This window comes from Bombina bombina, chromosome 3 (assembly GCF_027579735.1).
Source record: "Bombina bombina isolate aBomBom1 chromosome 3, aBomBom1.pri, whole genome shotgun sequence".
In the NCBI taxonomy this organism is placed as follows: domain Eukaryota; kingdom Metazoa; phylum Chordata; class Amphibia; order Anura; family Bombinatoridae; genus Bombina; species Bombina bombina.
The window spans coordinates 1,003,710,295-1,003,731,679 of NC_069501.1; the positions used below are offsets into that span (position 1 = coordinate 1,003,710,295).

The window sequence follows — 21,385 nt, forward strand, 5'->3', positions numbered from 1 at the left end:
AAATTTGCTTTCAGTCCTTTAATTTCCAGCATACACAATGGTTCACTTTCTCTTCAGCCTTAGTTGCCTCTGTACACAATTAATTGTTCTCTTGCTTGATGGCAAATATATTCACATTGAAAATAAAGTTTTGAAAACTAGTGTATGTTTAGTTTTCCAATTTTACATTTAATTACTGTTAATAGTAATTGTCATGCTGTTGAGGGTTTTGGAAAATTATGCATTTATTGTTCCCCGTAAGAAAAGGATTTGAAATTCAATCAGTTCTTTTGTGGATATGTGATCCTGAGTAAACTGCTTTGTAAGAGCTTTGATTGGTCCAAAGATGTGCTTCATGCAAATTTGTGAGGTTCCAAAACAAGTGGATATTTTTCAGAGCTATGTTATATCCTAACTTATGGTTATTGGCCTTTACTTGCATCCCTCTTTCTACATTATACATTTCCTGGTTATTTATATTATATTTAAAGGGACAGTCTACACCTTAGTCATCTTTAAGTCTTACCTTAGATTAAGCTGCAAATAGCCACCTGGACCCTTTTTATATTATGCATTGGAAACAGTAAAAAATGTTATTTTAAAATGACGTGTTTCTGGCCAGTTTGAAATGGCTGCCAAGCTCCGCCCACTGATTACATCACAATCTGGGCTACAACTAGGCACTCTGCTGAATAGCACTGACAGTTTGTTGAATTGAACTAGTGAGCCTTTTGTGATTGGATGCCATATGCATCCCAGATCATGATGCCATCAGTGGGCTGAACTTGGCAGTAATTTCAAACTGGCCAGAAACACTATTAATTTTAAAATAACTTTTTTACTGTTCCTGCTGCATGAGATAGAAAGGGTGCAGAAGGCTATTTGCAGCTTAATCTAAGGTAAGACTTTAAGATGACTAAGGTGTAGACTGTCCCTTTAAGATGAAGGAAGCTGACTTTGGAAAGACATATTCATGCTCAATTGCATTTAAAACATTCCTTTATAAAATAAGCTGGGTACAAAACAAGTTAAATGTAGAATTAATGTGTTATATGTTTGCTCTCTCTGCATATACCATATGATGAAACAGTAAATAGTGATATTCATTAGATACGATTTAATAAATGTATCATTTCTAATAATGTTTGATATCAATGCTGAAGCCAAGAGACTGTTACAATTATCCACTCCCACTCTCTGCTTGTGGAATTCTGCAGTTTGGGGGTCTTCCCACATAAATCATTAAAGGTCAGACCTGCTCATTTGCTGCTACCTACACAAATCATTGGAGTCTGCGTAGTCAAGTTCATTCTTGGAGCAACAAGGACGATAAGCCATGTGGGTTTAGTATTCCCATTACTGCATTCTTTAAATGAAATGCAAAGCAGATTACTGAGAATGCTTAGTAAATGAAGAAATGCAGTTGTATCTCTTTATGAAGATGATGATCTTTGAGTTGTGCATATTATATTCTGAAGTGGTGCTTGGTTAAAATAGGAAACCAGTTAGAAACGCCAAACATTACCATTAGAAATATGGTTAATCATCATAGTCTTCCAAAAATATGAAGAATCAAATAATAGGTGAATTAAAAAATCCTGTTACTTTCTTCTCTGGATCTACTGCAGCCTCCTACAACTCCTCGAAGTTGCACCTCCTTGTGTACAGTAAAAGTAGTAACAGTGGTTATTGTGTGCAGAAAATTATATAATGGTTCTTTTTTTAGATTATATATATATATATATATATATATATAATTTTAAGCATGCAAAGGGAAATATGTAGAGAATGTTAAAGAAATTTCAATTAGGGGAGCCAGCTTAGGTTTACGTTGAATGAGTTTTCCATCTGATAAATATCATCGAGTACTTGCTGATATGGTGGATCTGTGTTCATACTGTGGTCCCTGTAGAGGGAAAAGTTCATAGTGTTAGACATGTTCCTAGAAAACTGATTAAACAAACCAATTAAGTGGAGTTATTTTGTCTTAAAAATATCTGAAAACTGGTTAAAAAGTCTATTCAATATTTAAACACAATAGTTCTTAAAATATATTGTTTCTATTTTAAATTGTGAAACTGAGTACTACTTTAGAGTATAGTGTATCAACTAGAATTTATCTCAGGAGCTATCAAGTTGAGATGCAAATAACAAGTGCATTATATAGCCATTTTTGTGATTTATGAGACCCTACTCCCCTGGTTGCTTTTACATATGGCCTACAACACTGGTTTTCATACCTGTCCTCAAGCCTCCCCAACAGCCCAGGTTTTCAGGATTACCTTGGAGGAGAACATGTAAAATAACCATGTCTACTAATCAGCTGATTATTTCACAAAATGTGTCACGTTATGGAGGCCTGAGGACAGGTTTAAAACCAGTGGTCTAGCGGTGCTTGACAAATCTGTTTAAAAGTTAGGAGCCAGTAAGTAAATTTAGGAGCCAGACATACCTTTAGGAGCCAGACAGTGGTATTTGTATATAGATATATGAGATTAACCCTTAAAACGTAGGAGCCAGGGATAGAATTCTAGGAGCCAGTAGCTCCCTGGCTCCTAGGTTTGTCGAGCACTGGTCTACAGTAAACCTACAAATATTGTAATGGCAGCATCCGGCTGTCTGAGGATATAGCAGAGTCTTGGAGGCACATCAAGACGACTAAGAAGCGCAGGGTTGAGTCAGGGTGGGCTGTTATCCCGATCATGACAAGTCAGAGGAGATGGAGTTTTTCCCTTCCCTATGTATGACCCTTTTTTCTGCCAGCTTCCGTTCTCTGCCAACTTATTTGGAATAAGGGAGTGTCAGATCTAGCTCTCTTCTGACCTTAAGTGCTTTTTGAGTAGGAGTAACCTTAGATATTGGCCCAGATTACAAATGGAGCGCAGCAATATTAGCGCTATTGTGTGCTAACTCTGCTCAAGTTAAATCAATAGTGCTTTTTCTTTTTGCACTCATATTCTAAGTTGAAAGTAATATATTAATTAGCGCTCAAGTGAAAGTCTAGGGTGCACTATCATCTGGATGTTGGATAGGGCAGGTTCACTAAATCCTTCACATACTAGACTTCTATGGGGGCTATCGTTCAAGACCAAAAACAAAGGAGCCCTAAGCAGAAGGTCAGATAGTGGAGGTCTTCATTAACTTTTAAACAATGACTTTCTATTGATATATAAGTTTAAAACACTACACACATACATACATACTTCAAAGGACAGTCTAGTCAAAATTAAACATTTACGATTCAGCTAGGGCATGCAATTTTAAACAACTTTCCAATTTACTTGTATCATCAAATTTGCTTTGTTCTCTTGGTATTCTTTGTTGAAAGCTAAATCTAGGTAGGCTCATATGCTAATTTCTAAACCCTTGAAGGTCGCCACTTATCTCAGTGCATTTTGACAGCTTTTCACAGCTAGACAGTGCTAGTTCATGTGTGCCATATAGATAACTTTGTACCATAAAAAAACTAACAGTGCCTTAAAAAAAACAAAAAAACTAACAGTACTTTAAAAGAAAACAAAAACCTAACAGTATTTTAAAAAACACCTAACAGTAGCTTAAAAACAAAAACAAAACCCTAACAGTACCTTAAAAAAACAAAAAACTAACAGTGCCGTAAAAGAAAAGCTACCATTACAGAAAATAAAAAAATCCTACCATAACAGAAAAAAAACTAAATTACCAAAAATAAAAAAATAGTTAGACCTATTCTAAAACTAAAGCCCCACTTAAAAAAAAACACCCCAAGGTACAAAAACCTATACTAACACTAAATTAAAGCAATATCCCTTAAAGGGGCTTTTGTAGGGTATTATAACCTAAAAGTCACTTTGCTATTTTTAAAACAAAAGCACCCCAACACCATTCTACAAGTAACACCCCCAAAAAGGCTATCTAACTACGCAAAAAAATTCCCTTAAAAGGGCATTTGGCTGGGCATTCCCCTTAGAAGGGCATTTAGCACTTTTGCTGCCTAAACAAACAAAAAAAAACTATAATTAATAAAAAAAAAAATTACATAAAGGGGGAGAGTTGAAAAAAAATTCACTGAGAAATTAAATACACAACCCCAATATTTTTCTTTTTTTTAATGCACTTAAAATAAATCAAACAAACAAAAAAAAAAAAACTGAGGAAACTGTCTGAATAACCCTTCTTCCAAAGGCTGCTTCAGAAGAAGCAAAAACATCAGGGGCGCGATCCGATATAGATCGTAGTTTGCGGCGCAAGCAAGGGATCGGAACAGCCAATAGAATGCAAGCTCAATCTGATTGGCTGATTGGATCAGCCAATCGGATTGAACTTGAATCTGATTGGCTGATTTGCCGCTTGGATGAAGACATCGCCGGGATGGAAGACTTCTTCTTTGCCGCTTGGATGAAGACATCTCCCAGATGGAAGACTTCTTCTTTGCCGCTTGGATGAAGACATCGCCCGGATTGGATGAAGAGTTCAGCCCGGCTGGGTAAAGATGACTCAAGGTAGGGAGATCTTCTTAGTGTTAGGTTTTTTTAAGGGGGTTTGTGTGGGTTTAGAGTAGGGGTATGTGGGTGGTGGGTTGTAATGTTGGGGGTCGGTATTGTGTTTTTTTTAACAGGCAAAAGAGCTGATTACTTTGGGGCATGCCCCGCAAAAAGCCCTTTCAAGGGCTGGTAATAGAGCTGTTAAGTTTTGTAATTTAGAATAGGGTAGGGAATTTTTTTTATTTTGGGGGGCTTTGTTATTTTATTAGGGGGCTTAGAATAGGTGTAATTAGCTTACAATTTTTTTAATCTTTTTTTTATTTTTTGTAATTTAGTGTTTGTGTTTTTTTGTAATTTAGTTTAGTGTAATTAATTGTATTTTAGTTTAGATATTTGTAGTTTATTTAATTTATTGATAGTGTAGGTGTATTTGTAACTTAGGTTAGGATTTATTTTGCAGGTAAATTGGTAATTATTTTAACAAGGTAGCTATTAAATAGTTATTAACTATTTAATAGCTATTGTACCTAGTTAAAATAAATACCAAGTTACCTGTAAAATAAATATAAACCCTAAAATAGCTACAATGTAATTATTAATTATATTGTAGCTATCTTAGGGTTTATTTTATAGGTAAGTATTGAGATTTAAATAGGAATAATTTAGTTAATATTATTAATTTTATTTAGATTTATTTTAATAATAATTAAGTTAGGGGTGTTAGAGTTAGATAGGGTTAAAATAGTTAATATATATAAAATATAATAATGATATTAACCCTAATATAATTAGGGTTAATATAGTTAATATATATAATATAATAACTATATTAACTATATTAACCCTAATATAATTAGGGTTAATATAGTTAATATAGATGGCGGCGGTGTAGGGGGGTCAGATTAGGGGTTAATTTATTTAATATAGGTGGTGGCGGTGTAGGGGGATTAGATTAGGGGGTAATACATTTATTATAGGTGGCGGCGGTGTAGGGGGATTTAGATTAGAGGCAAAAGAGCTGATTACTTTGTGACAATGCCCCGCAAAAAGCCCTTTTAAGAGCTGGTAAAAGAGCTGATTACTTTGGGGAAATGCCCCGCAAAAAGCTCTTTTAAGGGCTGGCAATAGAGCTGTTACTTTGGGGCAATGCCACGCAAAAGGCCATTTTAAGGGCTGGTAATAGAGCTGGTTACTTTAGGGGGATTAGATTAGGGGTTAATGTATTTAATATAGCTGGCGGCGGTGTAGGGGGATTAGATTAGGGGTTAATGTATTTAATATAGCTGGTGGCGGTGTAGGGGGATTAGATTAGGGGTTAATGTATTTAATATAGCTGGTGGCGGGGTAGGAGCTCACATTAGGGGGTTATACATTTAATGTAGGTGGCGGCGGGGTCCGGGAGCGGCAGTTTAGGGGTTAAATACTTTATTAGGGATTGCGGCGGGGGATCGCGGTTGACAGGTAGATAGACATTGCGGCGGGGGATCGCGGTTGACAGGTAGATAGACATTGTGCATACGTTAGGTGTTAGGTTTTATTTAGCAGTTTGCGGTTGACAGGTAGATAGACATTGCGCATGCGTTAGGTGTAAGGTTTTATTTTGCAGGTAGTTTAGGGAGTTACGGGGCTCCAATACACAGCGTAAGGCTTACTACACCTGCAATTTGTGGCGAGGTGAAAATGGAGTAAGATTTCTCCATTTTCGTCAGGTAAGTCCTTACGCTGTATATTGGATACCAAACTGCGCTGGTTTGGTATACCTGCCTATGGGCCAAAAAACTACAGCCGAAGGCAGAAATATACGAGCGTAACTTCTAGGTTACGCCGTATATATGATACCAAACCAGCGCAAAATTTGGCGTCGCCGACTTTTTGCGGGCGACGCTGCATATCGAATCGTGGCCCAAAATGGTAGAATTTAGTAAAAGTATGCAAAGAAGACCAATTAGCTGCCTTGCAAATCTGATAAATTGAAGCTTCATTCTTTAAAGCCAAAGAAGTGGCAACTGACCAAATAGAATGAGCCCTAATCTGCTGTGGTGGAGGCTGACCTGCCTCCAAGTAAGTTTTGTGATTCAAAAGTTTCAACCAAGAGACCAAAGAAACAGAAGAAACTTGAACAAAACAAAAATGAACAAAGTGGAAGTTGATCTAAAGTCCTTAGTAGCATCAATGTAATATTTCAATGACCTAACAACATCCTAAGAATGCAAATATCTCTCAGAAACATTCTTAGGAATAGGACACAAAGAAGGAACATCAATCTGTCTGAAGAAACAACCTTATTTGGTCTTTGGTAGCTGGTTGTAAAGAGGGTAGATAGAAATGATACAGAAAGGTCCTGCTAATCAGATTACTTCTGAAGACTAGAGGATAGCACCGTTTGCATTATCATGTCAATTAGGATTTCAATTTATTGCATGGACAAAGTTTTATTCCCAGTTATATATAACAAATGTTTACAGGAGAGTCTCTTCAGATTAATGTTATTTTTTACATTTCTGGACAAGAGAAGTGTAGGGGGATAGACAATTAGTAATATATCATATGACTTTAACACATATATGCCTTTAATAAATTTTACATTCATTCTGCCTTTCTGTATTCATATCAGAGCTTATCACACTACGCTCTAGCGTGAGAATATTTGTTTGTTATGAAAAACACTCTTAGCTAATTAAAATGCCTGTAAATTAAATAATATGACACACACCTGCAAAGCCTGTAGGTTTAGTCATTAGAATTGCTAAAGGGGGCTAAGTAGTCTGCTAGGTAACATTTGGGGTAGAAGTTTCATACAGCATCTGTGAGATTAGTTGCCTGTTTTCTAATGAATTATGATAAATCTCTGAGCTATTGTCATTACCTGCCTGTGTTTAAATACATTTACAACCTGATTACTAATTTGTGTTATTACAATAAGTTCATAATAAACACTGTTATTATTTTACTTAATTCCCTTTTTCAGTACTATAGTGATACCTAGTTTGCCCTTTCCCCAGCACCAGGACATAACAGGAAGTAAAAGGAAAAATTAACTACCAATGTATTCTGCCTGAAAGGATTTTCATACATCTAGCACAGAAGCAGTGGTGATCATGTGTAAGTTCTGATTAGTATATATTTCTCCTATATTTGCTCTTTTTTTCCTAAATGATGAATTGTGAACTGCAGAAAACATATTTTTGGGGGATTTGAAAATACAGCTTGGATAATGAGTCCCTTATTCTATATAAAAGAGGACTTTCTGATGACAAAAGATAAAATCACATAAGGGATTAATGAGGGAACATAGGTGATTTTGAAAACCCTAAATGGGTTGATGCAGAGGTCTTATACAACAGGGCTCTTTTTCGTCTCACCCACCCACCACTACCTCCTCTCTTTTCCTTCTTTCTTTCTTTCTTTTTTTTCTCTTTCCCCTGCAGTTTTTATAAACCTTCCTCATTTAAGAAAGACATCATTGGATCGCCACTATCTTGGAAGGACAAGATGGGAACTTTCTTTTATAGGACCCACATAGCTCTCAATACCCATGTGATAATAGATCTGACAGACCAATGCTTTCTCATTTTGCAGATGGATATTCTAGTAGTGTAATTTTATCTTCTCCCCTTTTTGTTGCTGTTGTATTTATGTTGTAATAGAATGTTTTGAAAGATCACGGAAATAAGATCTGTCACTGTGTTTAGTTCCCATTCTTTTCAATAAAGATATTGGGAAAAAAAAGTCACATAAAGGAAATATATAGGATTAGAGAACTGAGCCAGTTAAAATGAGTATCTCTTGAATTATAACGCACAATATAATCTTATGAATCACTGGTGATTTATGGAGAATACATTTCTCAAAGTCTTGGTCCTCATATTCATACACAGTGGAAAACAAATATAAATAAAAACTTATCAGCTAGATTACAAGTTTTGCGTTATAGTGAAAAAGCAGCGTTATATGGTTATAACCCTGCTTTTTTACTACCGCTGCTATTACGAGTCTTGCAGGTTTAGGGGCACCGCACACTTTTTTGGCCTTACCGCAAATTAACTTACGCAAATTGCGTAAAGTCTTTTTTCAATGGGACTTTCATAACGCCGATATTACAAGCTTTTCCTGGGAGGCCAAAAAGTGAGCGGTACACCCTATCCAGTCAAGATTCGTAACGCAATCTAAAGTCAGTAGTTATAAGTTTTACACTACAAAGCTGTAGCATAAAACTCATAACTAAAGTGTTAAAAAGTACACTAACACCCATAAACTACCTATTAACCCCTAAACCGAGGCCCTCCCGCATCGCAAACACTAAAATAAAATTATTAACCCCTAATCTGCCGCTACGGATATCACCGCCACTATAATAAACATATTAACCCCTAAACCGCCATACTCCAGCATCGCAAGCGTTAGTTAAATAGTATTAACCCATAATCTGCCATCTCTAACATCACCGCCGCCTACCTACATTTATTAACCCCTAACTAACCCTAACTAAAAAAAAAACTAAGCTCCCCATTGCCCTGAAAAGGGCATTTGGATTGGCTCTATTGCAGCCCAAAGCCCTAGCCTTAAAATAAAACCCACCCAATAAAACCTTAAAAAAAGCTTACACTTACCCCTGAAGATCCACTTGCAGTTTTGAAGAGCCAACATCCATCCTCAACGAAGCCGGGAGAAGTTCTCAATGAAGCCGGGAGAAGTCTTCATCCAAGCCGGGAGAAGTGATCCTCCAGACGGGCAGAAGTCTTCATCCAGACGGTATCTTCAATCTTCATCAATCCAGCGCGGAGCGGATCAATCTTCAAGACATCCGGAGTGGAGCATCCTCTTCTGCCGACGACTCTCGACGAATGAAGGTTCCTTTAAGTGACGTCATCCAAGATGGCCAATCGGAATTAAGGTAGAAAAAATCCTATTGGCTGATGCAATCAGCCAATAGAATGCGAGCTCAATCCTATTGGTTGAAGGGATCAGCTAATAGGATAGAAGCTCAATCCTATTGGCTGATTGCATCAGCCAATAGGATTTTTTCAACCTTAATTCCAATTGGCTGATAGAATTCTATCAGCCAATCGGAATCTAAGGGACGCCATCTTGGATGACGTCACTTAAAGGAACCTTCATTTGTCGGGAGTTGTCGGCAGAAGAGGATGCTCCACGCCGGATGTCTTTAAGATGGACCTGCTCTGCGCCGGATCGATGAAGATAGAAGATGCAGTCTGGATGAAGACTTCTGCCCGTCTGGAGGACCACTTCTCCCGGCTTGGATGAAGACTTCTCCCGGCTTCGTTGGGGACTTCTCCCGGCTTCGTTGAGGATGGATGTCGGCTCTTCAAAACTGTAAGTGGATCTTCAGGGGTTAATGTTAGGTTTTTTTAAGGGTTTATTGGGTGGGTTTAATTTTTAGGTTAGGGCTTTGGGCAGCAATAGAGCTAAATGCCCTTTTAAGGGCAATGCCCATCCAAATGCCCTTTTCAGGGCAATGGGGAGCTTAGGTTTTTTTTAGTAAGGGTTTTATTTGGGGGGTTGGTTGTGTGGGTGGTGGGTTTTCCTGTTGGGGGTTGCTTGTATTTTTTTTACAGGTATAAGAGCTGATTTCTTTGGGGCAATGCCCCACAAAAGGCCCTTTTAAGGGCCATTGGTAATTTAGTTTAGGCTAGGGTTTTTTTTTTATTTGGGGGGGGCTTTTTTATTTTGATAGGGCTATTAGATTAGGTGTAATTAGTTTAAATATCTTGTAATTTGTTTTTTATTTTGTGTCATTTAGTGGTTTTTTTTTGTAATTTAGGTAATTGTATTTAATTTAGTTAATTGTATTTAATTTAGGTAATTTATTTAATTGTAGTGTAGTGTTAGGTGTTAGCATAACTTAGATAAGGTTTTATTTTACAGGTAAATTTGTATTTATTTGACCTAGGTAGTTATTAAATAGTTAATAACTATTTAGTAACTATTCTACCTAGTTAAAATAAATACAAACTTGCCTGTAAAATTAAAATAAACCCTAAGCTAGACACAATGTAACTATTAGTTATATTGTAGCTACCTTAGGGTTTATTTTACAGGTAAGTATTTATTTTTAAATAAATAGGAATTATTTAGTTATTAATAGTAGTTTTGATTTAGATTTATTTTAATTATATTTAAGTTAGTGGGTGTTAGGGTTAGACTTAGGTTTAGGGGTTAATAACTTTAGTATAGTGGCGGCGACATTGGGGGCGGCAGATTAGGGGTTAATAACTGTAATGTAGGTTGCAGCGATGTTAGGGACAGCAGATTAGGGGTTAATAATATTTAACTAGTGTTTGCGATGCAGGAGTGCGGCGGTTTAGAGGTTAATAAGTATAATGTAGGTGTCGGAGATGTTGGGGGCGGCAGATTAGGGGTTAATAAGTGTAAGATTAGAGGTGTTTAGACTCGGGTTCATGTTAGGATGTTAGGTGTAAACATAAAATGTGTTTCCCTATAGAAATCAATAGGGCTGCGTTACTGAGCTTTACGCTGCTTTATTGCCGGTGTTAGACTTTTTCTCAGCCTGCTCTCCCCATTGATGTCTATAGGGAAATCGTGCACGAGCACATACAACCAGCTCACCGCTGACTTACGCAGCGCTGGTATTGTAGTGCGGTATGGAGCTCAATTTTGCTCTATGCTCACTTTTTGTCTTTTAACGCCGGGGTTTATAAAAACCTGTAATAGCAGCGCTGTAGGAAAGTGAGCGGTGACAATAACGTGCATGTTAGCAATGCACCCCTCTTACTGCAAAACTCGTAATCTGGCCGTATGTCAGGTGATTTTTACTTACTCTGTGGTGGGTGGGAATAATAGCTCCCCAGGGTTTTGTAAAGTCTGCTCCTCAGGAAAGGCCATGGGAATTGTGTCTTCATTAATTAATCCTGGTATTACAGAGAAATTTGGCAGTCCTGCTAAATTAGGATCAATCTCAGGATACGGATACCTGAAATTTGAAAATAATGCATAAATATACAATTACATATTAAATTACTAAGACGAGTGTGTACTTTTAGCATATTGTAGTCATAAATGTATTCACAAAAGGTGAAGCTTTAAAGCTACTTGGTTTTATTTTAAAAGTTTTGTGCTTCCCCACTAAGGGGTCAATTTATCAAAGCGTCAATCTCAGTGCATTCGCCGGCAACTATACGCTCGCCAGACATTGCTGATTCGGATCTGAATACGATCACCTTATTTATCAAAAAAGCTGTCAAAAACACGCACGTCAAGTACGGTGCGAAGAGCATCGGACTGTTGTTAACTAACAGTCATCAATAGTGCAGTTATTCGTGGTTTTCCAAACTTTATTTACACCATTTCATTACTGTCCATGAACAAACACATTTCTCTAAAGCTAATCTTTTATTTTTCAACTGTTAATGTCCAAGAAATAGCTACATTTATACCTCAACAAACAATATCTCATAGAAAGTTATTTGTATATTTATTTGTTATACAAAAAAATCTGTTATAAGATATTTTCACATAAATTAATGTGTATTTGTATTTCTAGAAGTCATGATATGCTTTTATCTCATTTTTTTTTATAAATGATTATTAATGCTAGAATTTGTACATATACTGTATACATACTTGTGTATATATATGTGTGTTATGTCAGAAATCTTTTTCAAACATATTTACACAATTTGCATGTCCCTAAATTCCTTTTTTTGTTCTAAACAATGTTGTCTTTCATATCTCTGTGTTTATTTATACCACTATATGTATATAGTGTAAATGTATTATTATTCTGAGCAGGAATAATTGCAAATATAACATGTAATCGGGGTTTCATGTACTTATTTGCAATCAATTAATATTTTAAGAGCTGGGGAAGTTTTCTCTCTGTACCTGTGTAACCCCTCCTGATTGCAATCTAGTTTCCAAAACCACCACTTCACAGATGTTATAAAATGGGCTGGTATATAAGATGACATTTCTTACAGAAAAATAAATTCAAGAGAAGGAAAAATACACTGAAAATAGCAGGACAGTAAAGAGGTGATTTTAATTTCTGCTGTATCTGGATCATGTCAGTTTAATGTTAGGTGGGCTATCCCTTTGAGCTATCAGTTTAAGATTAAATTAAATCAAACATCAATTCGAATTTTAAAATCCTTGTCTAAAATATTACACTGTGTGTCCTAATGTCAGCATCAATGTGTATCTTTAATTCTAAATTCACATATACTTTCAAAGTATAATACACAATGTAACAAATGGCACTTACAATTCTGATGAGTGATCAATGACACAAGTATCGAGTAATTAGATTTGTTAGTGATAGTTTAAAATGTATATTTGAATCAGATTGGCTGATGTCATAAATCATGTGATTATGCATATTCCAATCAAAAGTGATTGAAAAATTCACTAGTGTGTGGATTGTTTAGGAGTTTGGTCAATGTTGCATCAAAATTTGTGCAAAGTGGAAAATGTGACTTGTATTACATGGCTTAAACATGGTGCACATAGATTCCCCCCCCCCCCCCAAAAAAAAACAACAGAATTTATGCTTACCTGATAAATTACTTTCTCCAACGGTGTGTCCGGTCCACGGCGTCATCCATAACTTGTGGGAATATTCTCTTCCCCAACAGGAAATGGCAAAGAGCACAGCAAAAGCTGTCCATATAGTCCCTCCTAGGCTCCGCCCAACCCAGTCATTCGACCGACAGACAGGAGAAAAAACAGGAGAAACCATAAGGTGCCGTGGTGACTGTAGTTAAAGAAAGAAATTAATCAAACCTGATTAAAAAACCAGGACGGGCCGTGGACCGGACACACCGTTGGAGAAAGTAATTTATCAGGTAAGCATAAATTCTGTTTTCTCCAACATTGGTGTGTCCGGTCCACGGCGTCATCCATAACTTGTGGGAACCAATACCAAAGCTTTAGGACACGGATGAAGGGAGGGAGCCAATCAGGTTACCTAAACAGAAGGCACCATGGCTTGCAAAACCTTTCTCCCAAAAATAGCCTCCAAAGAAGCAAAAGTATCAAATTTGTAGAATTTGGCAAAAGTGTGCAGGGAAGACCAAGTCGCTGCCTTACATATCTGATCAACAGAAGCCTCGTTCTTGAAGGCCCATGTGGAAGCCACAGCCCTAGTAGAGTGAGCTGTGATGCGTTCAGGAGGCTGCCGTCCGGCAGTCTCGTAAGCCAATCGGATGATGCTTTTTAGCCAAAAGGAAAGAGAGGTAGCAGTAGCTTTTCGACCTCTCCTCTTGCCAGAATAAACGACAAACAGAGAAGACGTTTGTCTGAAATCCTTTGTTGCTTCTAAATAAAACTTTAAAGCACGAACTACATCTAAATTGTGTAACAAACGTTCCTTCTTTGAAACTGGATTTGGACACAAAGAAGGCACAACTATTTCCTGGTTAATATTCTTGTTGGAAACAACTCTTCTAGCAGAAGAAATAGCAACCAAAAACAGAACTTTCCAAGATAACATCTTGATATCTATGGAATGTAGAGGTTCAAACGGAACCCCTTGAAGAACTGAAAGAACTAAATTCAGACTCCAGGGAGGAATCAAAGGTCTGTAAACAGGCTTGATCCTGACCAAAGCCTGAACAAAAGCTTGAACATCAGGCACAGCTGCCAGTCGTTTGTGTAACAAGACAGATAAAGCAGAAATCTGTCCCTTTAGAGAACTCGCTGATAATCCCTTATCCAAACCTTCTTGTAGAAAGGAAAGGATCCTAGGAATTGTAATCTTACTCCATGAGAATCCCTTGGATTCACACCAACAGATATATCTTTTCCATATTTTATGGTAATTTTTTCTAGTTACAGGTTTTCTGGCTTGTACCAGAGTATCTATTACAGAATCCGAAAACCCACGCTTAGATAAAATCAAGCGTTCAATTTCCAAGCCGTTAGCTGGAGGAAAACTAGATTTGGATGTTCGAATGGACCTTGTACTAGAAGATCCTGTCTCAAAGGTAGCTTCCATGGTGGAGCCGATGACATATTCACCAGGTCTGCATACCAAGTCCTGCGTGGCCACGCAGGAGCTATCAAGATCACAGAGGCCCTCTCCTGCTTGATCCTGGCTACCAGCCTGGGAATGAGAGGAAACGGTGGAAACACATAAGCTAGGTTGAAGGTCCAAGGCGCCACTAATGCATCCACTAGAGTCGCCTTGGGATCCCTGGATCTGGACCCGTAGCAAGGAACCTTGAAGTTCTGACGAGACGCCATCAGATCCATGTCTGGAATGCCCCATAATTGAGACAACTGGGCAAATTTCTCCGGGTGGAGTTCCCACTCCCCCGGATGGAATGTCTGACGACTCAGATAATCCGCCTCCCAGTTTTCCACTCCTGGGATGTGGATCGCAGATAGGTGGCAGAAGTGATCCTCCGCCCATTTTATGATTTTGGTCACTTCTCTCATCGCCAGGGAACTCCTTGTTCCCCCCTGATGGTTGATGTAAGCAACAGTCGTCATGTTGTATGATTGGAATCTTATGAATCTGGCCTTTGCTAGTTGAGGCCAAGCCCTGAGAGTATTGAATATCGCTCTCAGTTCCAGAATGTTTATCGGGAGAAGAGCTTTCAGGGAGTCCCAGACCGTGCCCCAGCCCACTAGACTGGCGTCGGTCGTGACGATGACCCACTCTGGTCTGCAGAAGCTCATTCCCTGGGACAGGTGATCCTGGGTTAGTCACCAACGGAGTGAGTCTCTGGTCTTCTGATCTACTTGAATCACTGGAGACAAGTCTGTATAGTCCCCATTCCACTGTTTCAGCATGCACAGTTGTAATGGTCTTAGATGAATTCGCGCAAAAGGAACTATGTCCATTGCTGCAACCATCAACCCTACTACTTCCATGCACTGAGCTATGGAAGGTCGTGGAACAGAGTGAAGAACTTGACAAGCATTTAGAAGATTTGACTTTCTGACATCTGTCAGGAAAATCTTCATTTCTAAAGAATCTATTATTGTCCCCAAGAAAGGAACTCTTGTCGACGGAGACAGGGAACTTTTTTCTATGTTCACTTTCCATCCGTGAGATCTGAGAAAGGCCAGAACGATGTCTGTGTGAGCCTTTGCCTTTGAAAGAGACGACGCTTGTATCAGAATTTCATCCAAGTAAGGTGCCACTGCAATGCCCCTTGGTCTTAGAACCGCTAGAAGGGACCCGAGTACCTTTGTGAAAATCCTTGGAGCAGCGGCTAGCCTGAATGGGAGAGCCACAAACTGGTAATGTTTGTCCAGAAAGGCGAACCTTAGGAACTGATGATTATCTTTGTGGATAGGAATATGTAGATACTTATCCTTTAGATCCACGGTAGTCATAAATTGACCCTCCTGGATTGTAGGTAAAATCGTTCGAATAGTTTCCATTTTGAATGATGGCACTCTGAGAAATTTGTTTAGGATCTTTAAATCCAGAATTGGTCTGAAAGTTCCCTCTTTTTTGGGAACTACAAACAGATTTGAGTAAAAACCCATTCCTTGTTCCACGATTGGAACTGGGTGTATCACTCCCATTTTTAACAGGTCTTCTACACAATGTAAGAATGCCTGTCTCTTTATTTGGTTTGAAGATAAGTGAGACATGTGGAACCTTCCCCTTGGGGGTAGTTCCTTGAATTCCAGAAGATAACCCTGAGAAACTATTTCTAGTGCCCAGGGGTCCTGAACATCTCTTGCCCAAGCCTGAGCAAAGAGAGAGAGTCTGCCCCCTACTAGATCCGGTCCCGGATCAGGGGCTACTCCTTCATGCTGTTTTGGTAGCAGCAGCAGGCTTCTTGGCCTGCTTACCCTTGTTCCAGCCTTGCATCGGTTTCCAAGCTGGTTTGGTTTGTGAAGCATTACCCTCTTGTCTAGAGGCTGCAGAGTTGGAGGCCGGTCCGTTCCTGAAATTGCGAAAGGAACGAAAATTAGACTTATTCTTGGCCTTGAAAGGCCTATCTTGTGGAAGGGCGTGGCCCTTACCCCCAGTGATGTCTGAGATAATCTCTTTCAATTCTGGCCCAAAAAGGGTTTTACCCTTGAAAGGGATATTAAGCAATTTTGTCTTGGAAGATACATCCGCTGACCAAGACTTTAGCCAGAGCGCTCTGCGCGCCACAATTGCAAACCCTGAATTTTTCGCCGCTAATCTTGCTAACTGCAAAGCGGCATCTAAAATAAAGGAATTAGCTAACTTAAGTGCGTGAATTCTGTCCATAACCTCCTCATACGGAGTCTCTCTACTGAGCGACTTTTCTAGTTCCTCGAACCAGAACCACGCTGCTGTAGTGACAGGAATAATGCACGAAATAGGTTGCAGGAGGTAACCTTGCTGTACAAAAATCTTTTTAAGCAAACCCTCCAATGTTTTATCCATAGGATCTCTGAAAGCGAAATTATCCTCGATAGGAATAGTAGTGCGCTTGGCTAGTGTAGAAACTGCCCCCTCGACCCTAGGGACTGTCTGCCATAAGTCCTTTCTGGGGTCAACCATAGGAAATAATTTCTTAAATATAGGAGGGGGGACAAAAGGTATGCCGGGCTTCTCCCACTCCTTATTCACTATGTCCGCCACCCGCTTGGGTATAGGAAAAGCGTCGGGGTGCACCGGAAACTCTAGGAACTTCTCCATCTTGCACAATTTTTCTGGAATGACTAGGTTGTCACAATCATCCAGAGTAGATAGCACCTCCTTAAGCAGTGCGCGGAGATGCTCTAATTTAAATTTAAATGTCACAACATCAGGTTCTGCCTGTTGAGAAATTCTACCTGAATCAGAAATTTCCCCATCTGACAAAACCTCCCTCATGGCCACTTCAGATTGGTGTGAGGGTATGACAGAGCAATTATCATCAGCGCCCTCCTGCTCTACAGTGTTTAAAACAGAGCAATCGCGCTTTCTCTGAAATGCAGGCATTTTGGATAAAATATTTGCTATGGAGTTATCCATTACTGCCGTCAATTGTTGCATAGTAACAAGCATTGGCGCGCTAGAAGTACTAGGGGTCTCCTGCGTGGGCAAAACTGTTGTAGACACAGAAGGAGATGATGTAGAACTATCTCTACTCCCTTCATCTGATGAATCATCTTGGGCAACTTTATTATCTGTGGCAGTACTGTCCTTACTTTGTTTGGACGCTATGGCACAATTATCACACAATTTTGAAGGGAGAGACACATTGGCTTCCATACATACAGAACATAGTTTATCTGAAGGCACAGACATGTTAAACAGGCTTAAACTTGTCAATAAAGTACAAAAAATGTTTTAAAACAAAACCGTTACTGTCTCTTTAAATTTTAAACAGGGCACACTTTATTACTGAATATGTGAAAAACTATGAAGGAATTGTTCAAATTTAACCAAATTTTTACCACAGTGTCTTAAAGCATTCAAAGCATTGCACCCCAAATTTCAGACCTTTAACCCTTAAAATGAGGAAACCGGAGCCGGTTACAGTTTTAACCCCTCTACAGTCCCAGCTACAGCCTTTGCTGCGACTTTACCAACCCCAGGGGGGTATACGATACCAAATGAAGCCTTCTAGGAACCTTTTCAACTACTTTCAGACCCACACACATGCAGCTGCATGTCCTGCTCTCAAAAGTAACTGCGCAGTAAATGAAAATGAAAATGAAGCTCTGCCTACTACAGAGAAGGCCCTTCCTGACTGGGAAGGTGTCTAAACCAGTGCCTGGCGTAAAAAAACGTTCCCCAAAGTTTATAAAGTGTTAATTTCAACATAAAGCTGTATAAAATGCCCAAATAAAGCAATCGATCTAGCCCATAAAAGTGTCTACCAGTTTTATAGCCCATATTAAGCCCTTTATTCTGTTTAAGACTAAGAAAATGGCTTACCGGTCCCCATGAGGGGAAATGACAGCCTTCCAGCATTACACAGTCTTGTTAGAAATATGGCTAGTCATACCTTAAGTAGAAAAGTCTGCCAACTGTTTCCCCCAACTGAAGTTATCTCATCTCAACAGTCCTATGTGGAAACAGCAAACGATTTTAGTTACTGCTGCTAAAATCATATTCCTCTCACAAACAGAACTCTTCATCTTTTTCTGTTTCAGAGTAAATAGTACATACCAGCACTATTTTAAAATAACAAACTCTTGATAGTAGAATAAAAAACTACAACTAATCACCACATACTCTTCACCATCTCCGTGGAGATGCTGCTTGTTCAGCGGCAAAGAGAATGACTGGGGTGGGCGGAGCCTAGGAGGGACTATATGGACAGCTTTTGCTGTGATCTTTGCCATTTCCTGTTGGGGAAGAGAATATTCCCACAAGTTATGGATGACGCCGTGGACCGGACACACCAATGTTGGAGAAAAGGAAGTTAGCTATATTATGGTGTGTGTTTATTTAATTTTTATCTCTATATCAGTGCGACAAGTTTGGGGCAAAACTTTTCAACAAATTTGTAGAAATAATATCGTCCCCTTGCTTTGCAATGAGAGACAAATTTGTAGCATAATCCATAAGTAGTAATGTATGTTTCCTTTTTATCCCTATATCTACTAGTGCACCAAATGTGGAGCAATAATATTGTTTGATTTAGAAAGGGTATACAATTTTAATAGAGTTTTTAATTTACTTTAATTATGTAATATACTTCATTCTTTTGCAACATTGAACATAAGCTTTCTTATGATAAGCTTTTTTCAGACTCCCATTGACTTCTATGGCATCTGCAACCTCAAGGGTGGCGGATTGAAAACTAGGTACGCTGCGTCGGAATACATGTGAGCGTACCTGTGAAATGTTTGATACATTTGGAAAAGGTTCAAATAGAGTTGAATCTGAATTCAAAACATCTGTAATGACGGAAGCATCGATCTGAGTCCGATTTGTTTATTATTCAATGGTTTTAGGATTTATTATTTCATTTCATTTGATTTTATTATTTTTTGTATGACAATGCTCTATTAGGGAATAATGATCACATGCAATATCTGTGTATAGAGATTGTTATTGCCCATGTTATTTTTATTGCATTATTTTTATTGTAATATTTATTCTATGTGTCATTAACATAGCTTTTAGTTGTTAATGGTTGCTAATGATGATCACATGCAATATCTGTGTATAGAGATTGTTATTGCTAATATTATTTTTATTGCGTTATTTTTATTGTAATATTTATTATGTCATTAACATAGCTTTTGGTTGCTAATGGTTACCAATTGATTTATTGGGAACTCCAGTGTGTTCACACGCCCATTGTAGGCAGATTCAGTTTGTCTATTGGTTACAATTCCTTTTAAATATTGTGTTAGTACTAAGGTGCCTGAGGAAACAGCTGATGCTAAGGCCGAGAAATACATTGCATAGATAGGGGGTATATTGTACAGTATATGCCCTCTATATCCACTGCTTGTAATTGCTTTTAAGTGTTTTTAATAAACAAATTGTTTTATCACAAGCGTAGTGGAAGCACCTTTTTGGATGGTATATCCATCACATTATCAAACCTGAACACCTGGAGCCATCTACTTGCTTATTGGGTTGGACTTTACCCACACTACCTGTTGTTTCTGGAGCCGAGAGTGGGTTAGCTGGTACACCCTGAGCTACCAGCCTGCTTCTACCATTACATAAGTGTACTCTTACTAAATGTGAGTACTGATTTGGCTAAAAGATCTTTATACTCTACTCTGAACATGCTGATACACACATGAGGTGCCCCTCAGTCTTCTGTTTGCTTCATAGTTACAGTCGGATACGTCTGTGAGGAGGCGAGCAGCCGCCTACACTGTGTTTCTCTGTGGAACACTGTGTGTCTCTGTGGAATATTAGGAACATTGTTCAAGATTGTGTTCCAGCTGGAGTCTATTACCATTCTTGGTTTATTGTTGTTTGTAATCCCATTGTATATTTACATTGTTTATGTACTGTTTATGTCTGTTTCCTGATAGTGTGCGCCCCCTCATATTTGTTGTATTACAGCAGAGGCTGGACAATGACAGGTTACATCAGAGGCTGGGTGAAGACAGGTTACTGTAGAGGCTGGGTGAAGACAGGTTACTGTAGAGGCTGGGTGAAGACAGGTTACTGTAGAGGCTGGGTGAAGACAGGTTACTGTAGAGGCTGGGCAAAGGCAGGTTACAGCAGAGGCTGGGCGAAGACAGGTTACAGCAGAGGCTGTGTGAAGACAGGTTACAGCAGAGGCTGGGCAAAGGCAGGTTACAGCAGAGGCTGGATGAAGGCAGGTTACAGCAGAGGCTGCGCAAAAGCAGGCTACAGCAGAGGCCGGGCAAAGGGAAGACAGGTTACATCAGAGGCTGGACGATGGCAGGTTACATTAAATGCTGAGGGAAGACAGGTTACATCAGAGGCTGAGGGAAGACAGGTTACATCAGAGGCTGAGGGAAGACAGGTTACATCAGAGGCTGGACGATGACAGGTTACATTAAATGCTGAGGAAAGACAGGTTACAGCAGAGGCTGAGGGAAGACAGGTTACATCAGAGGCTGGACGATGACAGGTTACATTAGATGCTGAGGAAAGACAGGTTACAGCAGAGGCTGAGGGAAGACAGGTTACATCAGAGGCTGAGGGAAGACAGGTTACAGCAGAGGCTGGACGAAGACAGGTTACAGCAGAGGCTGGACGAAGACAGGTTACAGCAGAGGCTGAGGAAAGACAGGTTACAGCAGAGGCTGGACGAAAACAGGTTACAGCAGAGGCTGAGGAAAGACAGGTTAGAGCAGAGGCTGAGGGAAGACAGGTTACAGCAGAGGCTGGACGAAGACAGGTTACAGCAGAGGCTGAGGAAAGACAGGTTAGAGCAGAGGCTGAGGGAAGACAGGTTACAGCAGAGGCTGGACGAAGACAGGTTACAGCAGAGGCTGGACGAAGACAGGTTACATCAGAGGCTGAGGAAAAACAGGTTAGAGCAGAGGCTAAGGGAAGACAGGTTACAGCAGAGGCTGGACGAAGACAGGTTACA

At 39.1% G+C, this 21,385-nt stretch overlaps 1 protein-coding gene across 3 annotated transcripts in view; it reads right to left on the reverse strand.

The window, feature by feature from the left end:
* Positions 1 to 868: 868 nt before the first annotated feature.
* The window catches only part of STAT6 (signal transducer and activator of transcription 6), a 465,172-nt gene continuing 444,655 nt past the window's right edge, over positions 869 to 21,385 (reverse strand). For all 3 annotated transcript variants that reach the window (XM_053708174.1, XM_053708172.1, XM_053708173.1), the window contains exons 20-21: positions 11,242 to 11,394; positions 869 to 1,885 (exon numbers count right to left, since the gene is read on the reverse strand). In XM_053708174.1, coding sequence (XP_053564149.1) covers positions 1,786 to 1,885; positions 11,242 to 11,394 — 253 coding nt within the window. In that variant the 3' untranslated portion in view covers positions 869 to 1,785. The remainder of the gene's footprint in view (positions 1,886 to 11,241; positions 11,395 to 21,385) is intronic.